Genomic DNA, 16,946 nt, shown 5'->3' on the forward strand with positions numbered 1-16,946 from the left:
CCAATAAAACCTGTCTGTTGTGATACAGAGTAACTGAAACTAGAAATGTTAAATTAAGTGGTAGTTTGTATTGTAGCACCTGGACAAAACATACAGTACATGCATATTCCTAACCCCTCCACACATGCCAATTCAAATACAGTATTTACAAGAGATCTGTGGATGTTCTGTGTAATGTTGCTGGTAGATAGTAAGAATATGTGCATAAAAATCTTTGCATATATTGTTAAGAATGTGTATGTTTGCAGTATATTCGGAACTTAAATCATTAATGCTTTTGACCAGTTTGTTTAACCAGCAGTTGGATGTCTGTGGTCTAGTGGGTTAAGGCACTCCACCTGGATGTTGCCCATAATGGTTTGCATCTGTAGTGTGGCTGGGGTTTATTGCTTACCTACTTTCTCTCAGGGATGAGTGACTGGTTGCTCTTGCCATAAATATTTGTACGCAGTAGCCTAGCTCAGGGCCTCTACACTCCAGATATGGTAACATAGGACTGCATGGTGGATGGATGAACTAGACCTGGGATAGATTGTGTGTGTAATGATGAACTGGCGAGAGGGAGAAACCATCTGATGGATGTTTGTGATGAAGATAAGTTGTGTATGTAAGAATATTTTCATACATAATATTTCTTATTCTCTGAGAAACAGCAATTCAGCATTAATCTCATGTATGGACATAAATCTTCCAGAATTGTACATTACCTTCTGTTACTTAGTTTTATCATTAGAATCATTAGGTAAATATGATATATTAAGATATTAAGTTCCCGTTAGAGAGTAATGATCTATCTCCTGAAGCAGTTCATAAAAAGGAAGGATCAGTGGTGAGTTTGAGATGAAAGGGAGGGGCTCATTGTGAGAGGAGAGGATGTGGAATAACTGAGATGAGAGGAAAGGAGGAGAGATGTGGGAGGAGGGAGAAACGTGGATATACTCGTGTATGTGAGGGGGATGGGGTAAGATATAAACGTGAAGAGGGATGTAGAATGGAATAGAGAATGGAGAGTAAATGTGCAGAATAGGAGGGGCTGTACCGTATGTGGGAAAGAGATGCGAGGGTGAACTAGGGAAGAATGAGCATATGTGGTAGAGAGGATGTGGAAAGCACTAAGAAGAGAATAATTGGAGGGAGACATAGTTGGTGCAGATGTGGAGTCAGAGGAACTAAGTGACTGGCTGTATATGGGTGGGAAGTGCGAGTTAGAGTAGGTGGATGTTAGTTATGGTTGGGTCTACATGGGGAGAGGGAGGGAGACAGTGGGTGGGTGTAGGTAAGAAGGAATATACAGTTGTAGGTGGATAAATATGTGGATGGGTGTAGGAGAGAGACAGTGGGTGGATGTAGTTGGGGAGTGGAAGGGATAAAGTTGGTGGATGGGTGTAGGTGGGAAATGAATGAATGATAGTAGGATGGGGAAAATGGAAAGATATATGGATTGATGGGTGTAGGTGGATAGTGGAAGGAAGTCAGTGAATGGATGTAGGTCGAGAGTGGGAGGGATAGAATGAGTTAATAAATGGGGGTAGGTGGGTGATGGGAGAGAGAATGGGGTGGGTTTGGGTGGGTAGTGGGAAGAATGAAGTATATGCATAGAGGGTAAGTGGGTTGAGTAGGAGCAATAAAATGTGTGTTGGGGAGGGACAGGCAGTGATTGTGTGTCGGTGTATGAGATAGGTGTAGAAGGGTGTATTTGTGTATGGGCTGCTATCAGGGAGCTTGCAGTATGTTGGAGTGGATTTATAATAACGAGCGAGTGTTGTGGGAGGTAGATTTGTGTGTGTGTGTGTGTGTGTGTGTGTGTGTGTGTGTGAAATGCCATGAAAGCATACGATTGGGTAATGAAATAAAATTTTGTAGGGAGTAGTATACTTCGAGTTAATAGCTTTCAGATTATAATTCTGTATAGATTTATTAAGTTTCAAGTGATTTATTTATTTTCGTGACCACTATTATAACTTAAGGAATAATTTTGATAGTTAACAAAAAATATGCTGTAGTCATTAAGTAGATGCGCGGTGTCTGATTTTTCTTTTACCCGTATATGTAGCCTGCCTGGGCACTCGGTTGGAACGATGTACTGTACACCAGAGCTATAGCTAACCTTTAAAACAGGCCCGTGGCCAGATTTTTCGAAGGGAGGGGGAGTTTTTTCTGCTGAATCTGGACTTACATAGCAGCCGCGTGGTCAAAGGTCTGCTGCATGCTTTGATATGGGGGTCTGGGTAATATGCATTAGCGAAGTTGTGAAGCATCACCAAAGTTCCAAACAACGGAGAGTGACTCATTGCACTGATATTAAAAAAACTAACCGTGAGAAAGTGAACCCTCGATCAGGTGGGGTGGGGGGGATCGTCCGATCCTCTCGACCCCCCTACCTGGCTATGGGTCTGTAAAAGACATGCTGAACTCTTGCATGAAAGCAAGCTTTCCCGGCAGAATGTTTTACAAGCATTTTCTACGGTCGTTCGTTAACCAAGCACATACAGGTACCATCACTGGCAGCATTTAGGAACGAACAATTTCATTCTTGCCACCGACATACCAGTTTACGAGTATTCAGCTTTGGGTAGACCTCTTTGCTGGGAAGGGACTAAAGGCAATCTCCATTAATGTGCTTTCTTGCAAGTTATCAGGGGAGTGCGGTAGCTCGGAGGTAGGGTGTCGGGCTCGTAATCGTGAGGTTGCAAGTTCGCGCCCCGCCCGGTGGTTGCCGTGCTGGGAGGGGTAGCGCTCTCCTGTAACCCTAGCAGGGCTATATGATCTGATGAGATCTAGCTCGGGGATTAATCCCTTTGCAAGTTAACAAGTTGAAGAACCCGAGTCAGTACTACCAAATTAACAAAAGTGGAATTACGAGTGTCAGTCTATCTATCTATTGCCAGACGCCATAACCCCGTAGGGGGTGGCCATTTGATTTTGAGTTATTTGTTTTGCGTGTGTAAAAGGACTAAAATCACCCTCGCCTGCGTATTCATACATTTCACATCCACCACATTCCTCGAAATGTCTTAGCCACGATAGAATCCCGGTCGTGTATTTACGGACTCACGATTAACTTGTGTAAAAGATTTTTGTTTACGTTTATCGCCACTCATAGAGCTACCAAACAATTCATATTCATAATAAAATGATGAATGGAGTGACACAGTGCGAAAAACAAGATGGAGACTTGCTTATCGTAAAAAATTATTAGGATCATTTATGAATACGACTCGCAGATAATGGGAGAAGGAAGGGCTTGGTGAGGCTCCTGGATCGTTTAAGTGGGTCACATTGATCCACTCCAGCACAGTAGAGACACCCGAGCGAAAGTGCGCGCCAAAAACCCTCCTTTTCATTCAGCCCAGTTTGTCATGTTTTCATCGCTAGTTTTCCGTCAGCAAATCCCGTGAGCTAGGCTATTTAATCATGACTAAACATACTGAGATTGAGCTGAGCAGAGATCCATATCAATCTTCAATTAAGTTGTATTATCGCAAGGTATGTCTTCCCATCAGTCACAATCCAATACCACTCAACGCCACATCTTGGAATCATTATATTTTAACGAGGCCATCTCTTGTCGGTACTTCTGTAACTAGATATAGGTTTAGTCTCTTGAGTACGAGGATTTGCTTCTTAAGGCTAGTAAAATCGTCTGGTTGTAGCAAGAATATATCAAATGAAGCTGTCCTACTGAAGGGATTAATAGAGACTTTTTAGCTCCCTCAAGCTGAATGCAATCGTCTGGAGATAGCAAGAGTAAAATATTTGACATTATTGTGCTGAACGGGGGGGGGGGAGGGTAAATAGTTTGTTAGCCCTTCCAGTACGAGAGGCCTTTTGTAAGCTGAATAAAATCGTCTGGAGTAACAAGTACGAAGAAATGGCGTCATGGTGCCGAAAGGGTCATCCAGGACGTTGGTGCTCAAACAGTTCCCTGCCGTCATTTTTTTCCCCCCTGTAGGAAGGACAAGGAAATAAGGAGAAATCTTGTATTTCTTTTTCCTTTTTAAAAGAAAAAAAAAGTTGTTATTTTGCGTGAATCTCGGCCCCGCGCAGATTCCTGAATTTTAGTGACGTGAATGAACCGAGCTATTTCGCGAATCCCGATTTAGCGCGCAGACTCCCAAAAGCCTTGTCAGCGTACCAGTATAAAGCCGGTAAGAATGCAACGCCATACCACTTGACTGTAAGGCGTTGGAACCCACGTCAGGGAAGGGAAAGGGAGCAAAGGGGATCATAACATTCTTCCTTTCTAGCCAGTGGTTCTTAGAGAGTGCAGTGTGTGAATAGAGACCATGGAGATAAATCCTATACATAACCGAGCCCTAACATAACTACTGGAGTGGATTATACTGTACATGACCTGACCCAACTTCATCTGACTATCATGGTGGATTTACACGTAACCTAACTTTTACTTAGCTCAGCCATGCTGAACCTGAAGTAATTTGGCCTGACCTAACCTAGCAATCTGACCTTTAGCGTGGATTACACATAACCTAACCTAATCTGACCTAACCTAACCTAGCCTAATCTTACCTTTCGAGCTAATCGAGCCTAACTTAATCTAACCTTTAGTGTGGATGATACCTGACCCAATCTATCCAAGCTTACCAAATCTGACCTAACGTGGCCTGGCCTAACAACGCAACATTCTCTCTTGTTTGCATTACATGTTCCTGGTCTAATATTTATTCTCGATAAAGGAAGATAATACTACTAAGATTTAAAGCTAAGTAGTTCCGCGTCAGCTCCATGGTAAAGTTTTAATGTCTGTTAGCTAAATGAAAGTGGAGGTCAGTATGGAATGTGGAAATGAAAAGATGGATTACATCTGGAGTGGGTGGACTAAATAGTGATCCAACAAACGAACAAAATGAAGTGTGTCAGGAAATGTGCAAATATATGAACAAATACGAACAGGTCACTTGCTTAAGATATATACCCATAATTTTCGTCCAGTCATGAGCCTGCCAACTGTCTTGCTATTAGCGCTGTGTAAGTTGTGAGTGACATGTTTTTATATACTGTATATATATATATATATATATATATATATATATATATATATATATATATATATATATATGAGCATTTTGAACTTTATTTTTTTACCTACATCCGTCAGCACCTGTGTCTAGCTCGCTCATTCTACCATTTCAGTCCGATGGTGTCTTAAAATTCATTCTTGCTTCCTTTAAGCAATTTCATTCAGCTTAGGAGAGGCGTTACATGTTGGAGGGCATGCGTGAACCTTCAGTAATCCCTCTACTGTAGTAAAGTTGGATACAGGTGTGTAGTAGCGAAAGTGAGAGGAATAAAAAGATACATATCCTCGGCCTGAAGGGATTAATTTCTCCTCGTGTTGTGTCCGTCAGTGTGGAGTTCCGAGAGAGACATGCTTGGTGTGAAGGCTGATGACGGAGGACGTACGTCATTGTCTGCCTTGCCTTGGACACTCCACATCCCCATAAACAACAGGTAACATACGCGTCGTCAGCGAAGGTAGAGTCAGATGCTAAAATTCATCTCTCTTCAGCGTCTTTCTCAAAGGGCTTGTGAAATAAATCTGATTAATTCTCGAAAGTAGTAGTAGTATTGTGGTAATAGTAGTAGTAGTAGTAGTGGTAGTATCAGTAGTTGCAACCCCAAGCTTATCTCGACGTGAACCCAGTGGACTGTAAGCTAAAGTTGGCCCTCGGAAATTCACTATCCTCCTGTCGGGCGATAAGGAGGTACATTAGGGGCGTATGTATAACCAGGCAATGGAGCCATCCAGTTATATTAGTGCCATCACGTGAAGGCGTCCCTTTACATTATCTGAATCCGCAGTGACGGACATTGGTGAATTTATTGGCTACAGGTCTATGTCCTCAGTGTAGGGTGCTTCAGATTCATCAACCTTTGTTTCTAAGCAGGAGAGAGAGAGAGAGAGAGAGAGAGAGAGAGAGAGAGAGAGAGAGAGAGAGAGAGAGAGAGAGAGAGAGAGAGAAAGAGAGAATTTATGTATACCCCTACAGGAGCAGCAGGGAAAGCGGTACCAAGGCTCTAGTAAGCTTCCTCCTCACGCTCACCTCCGCACCACACATCTACCTCGTCTACGATAACATTGCCCAAGGTCAGTCACTGCTTAAGTATTCCTCCTTCCATGTTGTAAAATATGAACTAGGTGTATACTCATGATTTTCTTTTCTTTAGGGTTAGTCACTTAAATATTCATCGTTCCATTTTTTTTTTAGATGAATCAGGTGTATACTCATTATTTTTTTTATATACAGCGGTGCTTTTACGAGTTATTTGTTTATTGTTTCCCGTACATGAGTGTCTATTTTGCCATTTTAATGTGCATGGATTTAGCTGTAGTTAGAATTTCGGTGATGCAAGGCCGTATAAATATAGTTGGTAAATTACTGTTTCGTGCAATGGCGTCCGTACCTTGACGTTTACACTGTAATTTTTATGAGAGAGTGGGGAACTGTTGGGTTTTTATGGTTACTACTGTAATTTTCTTTTTACACCAGACTCTTGCCATTATAAAAATATCTGTCTATCTATCTATCTGTCTATTAGTCAGGCGCCTTAATCCCGTAAGGAGTGGTCACAAACAAATTGCCTCCATGTCGCCCTGTCCCCTGCCATTTCGCTGCCCTCCCCCCAGCATACCCCCCCCTCTCTCTCTCTCTTATAAGTATCTACCCGTTAATGCAAAAAAAAAAAAAAAAAGGAGGCAGAAAATTTAACATGCGATATCTGGTGCAATTTTAAGCATAGGCAGTAATAAATGGTTTTATATGCATGTGTGTGTGTGTGTGTGTGTGTGTGTGTGTGTATGTATGTATGTGTGTGTGTTTAAGTTCAGATGCGAATATACAGTACAGTATGATGAACAACGAGTATACATAGATCTTTACCAATTTTTGTGTCAAAGAGAATACTTAATGTTTTTTTTTTTTCTGTGTGTGTGTGTGTGTGTGTGTGTGTAGGTGTGGATGGTGCCGTGTCTGCGTGTGTTGAGGCAGGTGTGGCGGTGACCCTGCTGCCTACCCTTGCCGCTTCCCCTACTACGTCTACTCCTGCCTTTGCCCTGCTTCGCCGTGTGCTGATGTGGGGCTCTCACGCACGCCCCCCTAGGACCGTCCTAACACTCTGCGCTCCCAACACACTCTTTAGCATATTCAATCAGGTGGGTATTTATTATTATTATTATTATTATTAGCAGCAGCAGCAGTAGTAGTAGTAGTAGTAGTAGTAGTAGTAGTTGCAGCAGCGCAGCCGTAATAGTAGTAGCAGAAGGGGCAATAGGTGAAACCTGGCAAGTTACAAGCTTAGAGTTCCTTGAGCCCCGTCTCCAGTTCACATTTGTTTTGTTTTGTTTTTTGTTTTTTTAAGCATCATTCTTATTAGTCAAGGTGTAAAATGGGGCATGGGACCCTCGAAGTTTTCACCATATTATGTCCCCGTACACCACCTAGTTTATAATTTTGGTTTTGGATTTTTTTCTTTTTTAATAGCTCATTATGATTTTATTAGTTACCTCGATTTATGTTGAAAATATCTCTTGAGGAGGGTAATAATAAATGGTTTAATATTCATAGATGATTTAATTTTTCGATGAGAAAATGTCATGAGCCAGTATCAAAACTCGCGTCTTATATCACCACTTTATTTCTTTATTTAGGTGAAGGAGTACCGTCTTGAGTCGACAACGGTGCAGTGGGTGGCGGTTGTGGGGCAGGACCTCACAAGGGCAGTGGCCAGGCAACTCAGGGAGGGCACACAGGTCAGTTTATTATTATTATTATTATTATTATTATTAGTAGTAGTAGTAGTAGTAGTAGTAGTAATAGTAGTAGTAGTAGTAGCAGTAGTAATATTGTTGTTGTGCTCATTATTATTATTATTATTTTTATGTTACTGTACATATATTACCCTTAAAAATAACTCAGCAATCACATATAAAAAATTGAAATTATGGTGATATTTGAGATGACCTGATTTTACTTACGTCTGCAGGTGGTGATGGTACAGCGCGTGACGTCACAACAGGCTTTCCTGTACACCTCCAGGGTACAGCAGGACGGTACAGTAAGGTCAGATGGACGATCAGACATATGTCTATCGATTTTACGAAACTCATGTACCTCTTCAGTCCCATGAGGTTATTTTTATTTTATTTTAATTTAGTTTATTTAATATTATTATTTTTATTATTACTATTATTATAATAGTTATGATTGTTGTTGTTATTAGTATTATTGTTGTTATTAGTAATGTTGTTGTTGTTGTTCTTAACTTGTTGCTCATTTTTCACCTAAAGCCTCTCTTGCTGAAGCAGCTAATGAGGACCATGTTGAATATTCCACTAATTCTAATTATTTCATAAGCCTGTCCAAAAATGCATGAAACTGTTTGATGGCAGCAGGAAGGAAATCAGTGCATACGTAATGGAATGGAAGGGATTAAGAGAAACAGTCGGTTTATGCTGCGTCCAAATCTTTCCCCCTAGAAGACGACCCGCAACAGTCAGATTAAACATCCAGGTCCCCAGTTATACTACTTGAGTGAACAGGGACACAGTGAGATGAACAGGCAGAACAAAAGTTTAAGTGTGAAGTGTTTGGTACTATTTTTCCCTCTAATGTTATGGTTGCGCTGTTTTTCAGTTTTTCTATGCCATTTTTTAATGAGGTGTATATTTTTCTGTGTACTATATTTCCTGTGTTTTCTTTCATAAGTTCATACTTTTAAAGGAAGCATCGTAACACCTCTTCTTTAACTATTTATTTTTGGATATGAATGGTTTATATTCCTTTTGTACGTTATTTATGCAGAGTATGACGATACTGGAAGGATTTATGTACTGTAAGTGAGGACAGTAAGATGTGCTAACCAAAAAAAAGCTCTTAGGAAAAAGTGTTAGGGAGTTTACTCAGCCGACGAGAATAGCCTACAATACGGGCCATATGGTAACAGTTGTGCCGTTAGTTTTTTTTTTTTTTTTTTTACTTTTCCGATTTTTTTTCCTTTTTGTGTACCAATGATCTCGCTCTCCCTTTTACCTTCTTCCCCCTTTCCCCGCCACCTACCCCCCCCCCCTTTGTCTGTTTGTCTGTCTGTCTGTCTGTCTCTCTCTCTCTCTCTCTCTCCATTTTTTCTCCTCCTTGCCTTTTCTCACCCCCCTCTCCTGCCTCACCCTTCCTCCCCCTCACCAGCCTCTCCTGCTTCACCCCACTCCTACCTCTATCCCTCTCCCTCTCCCCCACTAACCTCGTCTATTTCACTCCTTTCCCTCTCCTACCTCTTCCCCTCTCCCCCACCTCCCTCTCCCCCTGCCAACATCTCCTACCCCGCTCCCTCTCCCCAACTATCTTTCCCCCCTTTCTCCCTCCAACCTCTCCTACTTCTCCTCTCCCCCACCTCCCCTTCCCCCCACCAACCTTTCCATCTTCTTCCGTCTCCTCCTCCAACCCCTTCCCCTCTTACCTATCCCCTGTCCCCTCACTCCTATGCACGGTATCGGCATGACGGAACGGGAAATTCGGAAGAACTGCATGTCTGTTATTTAACTTACTTCATGACATACAGCTCAACTTTTGTGTCCACTGATTCCTGTTTCTTGTCTGCCTGTCTGGATGGCTGTCTCTGTCTGTCTGGCTGTTTGTATTAGTCTGACAGTCTACCTCTTGGATGTACTGTCTGTGCCCGTTTGTCTATCTTCCTTCTCTTTGATTCTATTTTACTGTCTGTGTCCTTCTGGCTGTCATTCTTCCTTTCCTTTTTCTGTACTGTCTGTGTGCTTTTTTCTGTCATCCTTCCTATTCTTTTTCTGTTTTACTGTCTGTGGCCTGGCTGTCATCCTTCCTTTCCTTTTTCTGTTTTACCGTCTGTGTCGATCTGGTTGTCATTCTTCTTTTTCTTCTTCTGTTTTACTGTCTGTCCCTCTGTCGATCTTTCTCTTTTATGAGCAGCATTGCAAATCACTTCTGGAATATTGCAGCACTAGCAACGACAGAATCTCAAAATACCCTTGAATTTTGACAAATCTAGCAACAGAATCTCACAAACACTGACAGAACTTGCAATGTAACTCGAAAACATTTGAATCTCGTCCACTACAGATTTGAACCATGCAGTGGGGAGGTGGTCGGGTCAGGAGATCAGCAAGAGTGGCACCATCAGCAAGCCGTATGCCGACTTGAATTTATACAGCAGAGGCAAAATACTCTAAAATACTCTCGAATTTCGAAAGCAAACAAAAAAGATTAACGAAACATGCTGGAATTTCGTCCACCGCAGATCTGAACCAATGGGGAGGTGGTCGGGTGAGAACAGCGTGGGGACTCCTGCAGTCTTACACAAACTTTGAAGGGCGAGAAAATGGCGATATAGTCCTAAACACCTTTTGAATTTTGAAAGCAGAGTAAGCAGATTAACCAATACAAGCTGGAATTTCGTCCACCGCAGATTTGAACCAATGGGGAGATGGACTGGTGAGAAGAGTAGCGTGAAAGGCGCCATCAGACAATCCTACGCAGACTTCGAAGGGCGGGAACTGCTCGTCACCACCGTCGACAACTGGCCCTTCGTTAAGATTAAGGAGTTTGGCAATGGTACCGTTCTGCCTGTGACTGGGATTGATCTTAGTGTTGTGGCCACGCTTAGTCAGACTCTAAATTTCACGTGAGTAATCGGAAAGAGAGAGAGAGAGAGAGAGAGAGAGAGAGAGAGAGAGAGAGAGAGAGAGAGAATTTCCACCTGTAACTGGGATAGACGGTAATGTTCAGGTCACCCTCAGACACACGTGAGTGAAGATAAAGCAGGGCGACTTTACTCCTCAGTTCATCCACAAAACTATGAATAAATTGATAAATAAATAACAAATGTTGATTACTAAAATTAATCCTTTTTTTCATATTTGCTTCCCTATCATCTTCCCTTCCACAAGTACCGTCTGACGCGGCCTTCAGACAGGAAATGAGGTGTAGGCCAAGAGCAACTTGATGGACCATTATTATTATTATTATTATTATTATTTGTGGTGATGGTAGTAGTAGTGGTGGTAGAAGTATTAGTATCTTATTTTTTTTAAATTTACTAATAATTTTCCTTCTTCCCCTCGTACAGGTACCGTCTGACGCGGCCTCCAGACGGGAAGTGGGGAGTACCTGAACCAGATGGGACCATTCCGGGCATGGTGGGTCAGGTGGCCAGGCATGAGGCGCATTTCACCCTCTGCGAACTCTCCATCACAAGTACGGGGACGTTTATATATATACAGTATATAAATATATTTTTTTCCAGTCTGGGGTAAGGGATGGCTAGGACAATTGAAAATACGATAGAATTTGTTTAGTTCCTTGATATACCATTCACCACAAGCCTCAACATTATGGAACAATGCCACTGAAGGCCAGGAATGGGTAGAATGCGACAAGTAAGCGTAACTTGGCATAGTGAAGGTAATTTTGGTGCATTTAGGGCGAAGAAGTGGTTAAGACGGTTGAATATACTGTACAGCAAGAGGGTTAATATGGGGGTGAGTAGACAGCTAGATGAGGTAGAACATAGTGAAAGTGGTAGGTGAGCCTGAGGTGAACGGATTGCTAGAGGAGTTAAAATTACCGCAGAAAATGTGATTAAGTGTCCTAGGGGAAGAGGGCGGTTAGAACAAGTAAAGATACCGTAGAAAGGATGATCTGAGACGTAAACGGTAAGAGCCAGTCCCATATTGCACCTCTGTAAGCGTTTCCGAGACCTGGCATATACTCAACGGAAGGCGTTATTCACCTTCACATGCCACATTTATTTACGCTGAATAGTTAACCACCACATATCATCCTGTAACTGGCAACTGTCAGCCCATAACCCTAATTTGACCTTCAGTTTCTAACTTAACTGCAACCATCAACTTCTGCCCATCCAACCTCACCCTCCAACTTCAACCTTCACCCTCAAACCTAAACCTTGAACCTCACCCTCCACCCCACCAGGCCTGCGAGAGACGGTAGTTGACTTCACGATTCCCTACTACATGGAGTCTACTATCCTGGTTTCCAACGCGCCCCAGGAGAAGAACAGAGCCTTTGCTGTCTTCTCCCCCTTCACGATAAGGGTAGGCCACGGTCGTTGTTTTGTGCTGTTGACTCTGGCTGTTGTTTTCATTTGTTACCGTTGTTACTTTTCTTCAGTGTTCCGTGATTTTGTTCTTTGTGAATTGTTGATTGATTGATTGATTCATTCATTCATCGTCGAATCCTGTGTTGCCCCCATAAGGAGCGTAGGAACCCTGGGCTACGCAGGTTGGTCCTAACATTTAAGATGAGAGTGACCAACCTCTCTCATCCATGAGTGGCATTACATGAGCAATAAACCCCAACCACCCCTTGGATATAAACCTGCACCGGGTCAATCCGAATGAAGTGCCTTAATTACCCACCAAACCACTAGGCGCCATAATTTGCTTATATGGTTACCGCCCATTGTAGTAAATGGTTTCCTGGTGTACAGGAAAGTAACTGGCTTGTCACTCAGTGCAGAGTAACCCGTAGACAGAAGGAAGAGGAAGGAATGAAGGAAAGAAAGACAGAAGAGGAAGGAAGGAAAGAAGGAGGGAAGAGAAGAAAGGGCAGTCACCCGAGAGCAGAGTGAGTGGATGGTGAGAGCCCCCACCTACGGTACGATAATTTATTCATATACTAATGTGTGTTTTTTTTTTTACTCTCTCTCTCTCTCTCTCTCTCACTTTATAATTCACAGTCCGGCTGATAAATGAAGATAAAGCACGTAATTGTTCTTCAGATGATAATTTACTGTTCTAGGAGATCCGTCCCTTACGAGAGAGAGAGAGAGAGAGAGAGAGAGAGAGAGAGAGAGAGAGAGAGAGAGAATGAGTAGGATAGGGTTGCATTTGGTTAGGCATGGTATGGTTAAGTATACAGTCTTAGGTTGAGAGAGAGAGAGAGAGAGAGATGGAATATCGACCTCCCATGCCTGATATTACAAGCGTCCTCCCTCCTCGTCATGGTATGGTGAAATTCCTTTTTAAAATGTCTGAAAATTAAATGACTTTCTCGTGTCATTGGAAATCGCCTGGAGGAATTATGTATCATCTCGATTTCGTGTGTGTGTGGGTAGAGGAGACGGGATGTGGATTGGTGTGTGTGTGTGTGTGTGTGTGTGTGTGTATACACCTATTGTTCCCTCTCGAATTCCTGTAAAAAATCCTAATGAAAAGGCTATTTAAGTCTATGAATTCTAATCCCTTTTAGTTAGCAAACAGTCTCCGAAGCAGAATGAAATCGTCTGCAGATAGGAAGAATAAAAAAAAAAAAAAAAAAAAAGAAAGAAACAGAAGCCTTCATCGCTCAAAAGGGGTTAATTATTTTTTCTAGCATAGTAAACATAATGTCTTATACATTTTTTTTTATTATTACGCCTTGGACCCTCCTGAGACCGAGAGGGGTATAGTGGGTTGAATGTTAGCGTTTGTTCTTACCTAATTGTACTTACCTAATTGTATCTTTACAGGAATGAGTCAAGCTCGTATTGTCCCGTGTCTTAGATCATATTTATCGTACATATCCTTAAATTTGTGAATTGTTTTGGCACACACTATTTCATTCGGTAGTGCATTCCATTGATCAATTGCTCTGTTTGGGAAACTGAATTTCCTTACGTCTTTATCACCTCTCCTTATGCAGTTTTTTGCAGTGTCCTCTTGCTGATGCTTCTCCATATGTTAAGTAATCATTTATGTCTATTTTCTCCTTTCCTGATATGCACTTATATAGCATTATCATGTCACCTCTTTTCCTTCTCTCCTGTAGTGTTGGTAGATTCAGTTTATTTAGTCTTTCTTCATAGCTTAGGTCCCTTAAGCTTGGTATCCATCTTGTAGCGGCCCTTTGAACTTTTTCAATCTTGTCTATATGCTTTTTGAGATGAGGACTCCAGACTACTGATGCATATTCCAGGGTTGGTCTAATGAATGATGTTATTATCCTTTTTAGCATGTCTTCATTTATGTATGTGAATGCTATTCTCATATTTGCAAGCAGTGTATACATGTTCCGTACCTTCTCGCTGATGTGGTCAGCCGGAGATAGTCTGTTATTGATAATCACACCTAGGTCTTTCTTTCTGATGTGTATAGGGTTTTATTTCCTAACTTATAATCCCAATCAGGTCTTTTTCCACTTTTACCAAACTTGATTACATGACACTTGTCCACATTGAATTCCATTTGCCATGTACTACTCCATTCATGAAGTTTATTTAATTCTTCTTGTAGCTCCCTACAAGAGTCTGTGCTAGTAATTCTCCTTTGTATTTTTGCATCATCTGCAAACATATTCAGATAGCTCTCATTTCCAGTGTTACTGTCATTTATGTACACTAAAAACATGATTGGTGCCAGCACCGAACCCTGTGGTACTCCACTAGTCACTTCTTTCCATGATGAGTAGTTTCCTCTTAGTACTGTCCTCATTTCTCTTTTTATGAGAAAGTCTTGCATCCAACAAAACAGTTTGCCTCGAATTCCTTCTTGATGGTACAGCTTCCATAAAAGTCTTTGGTGTGGTACTGTGTCAAAAGCTTTCTTGAAATCTAAATAGATACTGTCCACCCATCCTTCCCTTTCCTGTATTGTGTTTGTTACTCTGTCATAGTAGCTCAACAGATTAGTAACACATGATTTTCCTTTTCTGAAACCAAACTGTCTTTCTGTTATCATACTGTGTTTTTCTAGATGATTTACCCAAGCTTTTCTTATAAGTTTTTCTAATACCTTGCTTACAACACTAGTCAGTGATACTGGTCGGTAGTTGAGAGGATTTTGTCTATTTCCTTTCTTGAATAAGGGGACTATATTTGCTTTTTTCCAAATATCAGGTAGTTTCCCTTGACTCAAAGATTTCTTGAAAATTAAAAATAATGGTTTACTTAACTCATTTGCACATTCTCGTAACACCCAACATGAAATTTCATCAGGACCACTTGCTTTTCCTCTGTCTAATCCACTTAACTCCTCTTGTATTACTTTTTCTGCTATTTGTATATCTGGTAGTATGTGTGGACATGCGTGTTCCACATAGTCTCTCTCAAAATTTTTTTCTTCTGTAAAAACTAATTGGAAATTCTTATTTAGTGCTTCACAAATATCTTTCTCTTGTGTATAAGTGATTCCCTCGTCCGTGATGGATTGTATTATATCTTTTACTTTGGTTTTGCTTCTGATATAGCTGTAAAACAGCTTTGGTTGATCACTACTTTTATTTATTATATCCTCCTCAAACTGTTTTTGGGCTTCCTCCTTATTCTTGTATAGTCGTTTCTTGCCTGTTTGTAATTATTATATGCCCTTTCACTATTGTGTCTTCTGTATCTATTCCACAACAAATCTCTTCTTTCTTTAGATTTTTTACATTCTGTATTGAACCATTTCTGTATTTTCTTATCTGCTTCTTTGTGCTGTGGGATGTAATTCTGGACTCCTATTTCATAAAATTCACAAAAATTTTTTATATACAGCATTTAAATCTTGTCCTCTAAGCTCATTTTCCCAATCAACTTCTAAGAAATACTTCTTTAGGTCTTGACAATTTCCCTTTTTATAGTTTAGTCTCTTTTTGTAACTGTCAGTGCTGTTTACTATGTCATATGCTATCCTGAAGTTATAATTTAGTACTGCATGATCGCTTTTGCCGAATGGAGGGTGATATATTAAACTGTCAATGTCATTTTCTTGCCTAGTAAATATTAGATCTAGCACTGAAGGTACATCAAGTCCTCTTTTTCTAGTGGTTTCCCTCACATGTTGCGTTAAGAAAAACTCTTGTACGAGATCCAGGAGCTTTTGGTCCCAGCAGCTTTCTTGGCTATTTATATCTAGAGTATTCCAATTTATATTTGTGTTGAAATCCCCAGTTAGTATAATTCTTTCCGATTTCTCTTCCATTTCATGTAGCAAGGATCTTATACTATGAATTGTACTCTCTGCTAGGTCCTCATATTCGTCTCTTTCCCATGTGTTTGATTTGGGTGGCATATACAAATTGGCTACAATTACTTTACCTTCAGATGTGTCGATCTCTACTGCAATCAGTTCTACTTGTGATGGTATATCTAGGTTTATTTCCTTGACTTTTAGATTTTTCTTAGTTAATATTATAATTCCTCCTCCTTTTTTTAAATTTCTGTCTCTTCTCCATATATTGTATTCCTCTAAGTTTAGTATGTCATTGGATATCCTTGGTGTTAATTTTGTCTCAGTTAGGCATATTATTTGTGGTTCATTTTCTCTGACATAATCATTCATCTCTAGTAATTTAGATACCATTCCATCCACATTTGAGTACATCAACTTTATCATTTTGTTTATATACTTGTCATGACATGGTTCTACTAACTTCCTCCTTTTTCTTCCATCCTGTTTGTGTACCACTTTCGTACCTGCAATCCTATTACTTTGTAAAAAAATTTCTTCTTGTCCTCTTCTGATCTTCCCTCATTTTTTGTTTTTGCTTCCTCCCTTTTCTCTTTCAGTAATTCCAGTTCCTCTTGTGTTAGACATCTTTTTATCCATACATTTTTGAACTCCTCTTTTTCCATAAGATTCTTTGCATTTTTTAGTATCTCTTCCACAGTGTTTACACTCTGGAAAGTCACCTTTAGAGGTCTTGTCTTGCTTTTCTCGTATTTCCCTAACCTTTTGTGTTCCTCTATGTCTTTACTACAGATTTCCTCTGATACTTCTTTCAGTAAGTTCATTACATTTGCCATCTCCTTTTTGTCTCTAGTGATTTTGTTTTTAATTTCTTCCTCATCTATACCAGTGATTACTATTGATTTATTTATTTCTACTGAATCTCTGACTAACTCTGGATTGTTTTGGATTATTCTTTTCATTTCCTTTTTAATGCTTTTTTCCTCCACCCTTGTTTCCAAGTCTTTCT

At 40.7% G+C, this 16,946-nt stretch overlaps 1 protein-coding gene across 1 annotated transcript in view; it reads left to right on the forward strand.

The window, feature by feature from the left end:
• The first annotated feature begins 5,389 nt into the window (after positions 1-5,389).
• Positions 5,390-16,946, forward strand: part of LOC145412857 (glutamate receptor ionotropic, delta-1-like) — an 18,435-nt gene continuing 6,878 nt past the window's right edge. Inside the window, exons 1-8 of the mRNA XM_080282657.1 lie at positions 5,390-5,420; positions 6,044-6,109; positions 7,011-7,174; positions 7,670-7,771; positions 8,005-8,081; positions 10,456-10,671; positions 11,116-11,243; positions 11,982-12,103. Of these exons, the coding sequence (XP_080138783.1) occupies positions 5,390-5,420; positions 6,044-6,109; positions 7,011-7,174; positions 7,670-7,771; positions 8,005-8,081; positions 10,456-10,671; positions 11,116-11,243; positions 11,982-12,103 (906 nt within the window). The remainder of the gene's footprint in view (positions 5,421-6,043; positions 6,110-7,010; positions 7,175-7,669; positions 7,772-8,004; positions 8,082-10,455; positions 10,672-11,115; positions 11,244-11,981; positions 12,104-16,946) is intronic.

The sequence above is a fragment of the Coenobita brevimanus genome, chromosome 94, assembly GCF_032717465.1.
Source record: "Coenobita brevimanus isolate Jiangsu-jjx chromosome 94, ASM3271746v2, whole genome shotgun sequence".
In the NCBI taxonomy this organism is placed as follows: domain Eukaryota; kingdom Metazoa; phylum Arthropoda; class Malacostraca; order Decapoda; family Coenobitidae; genus Coenobita; species Coenobita brevimanus.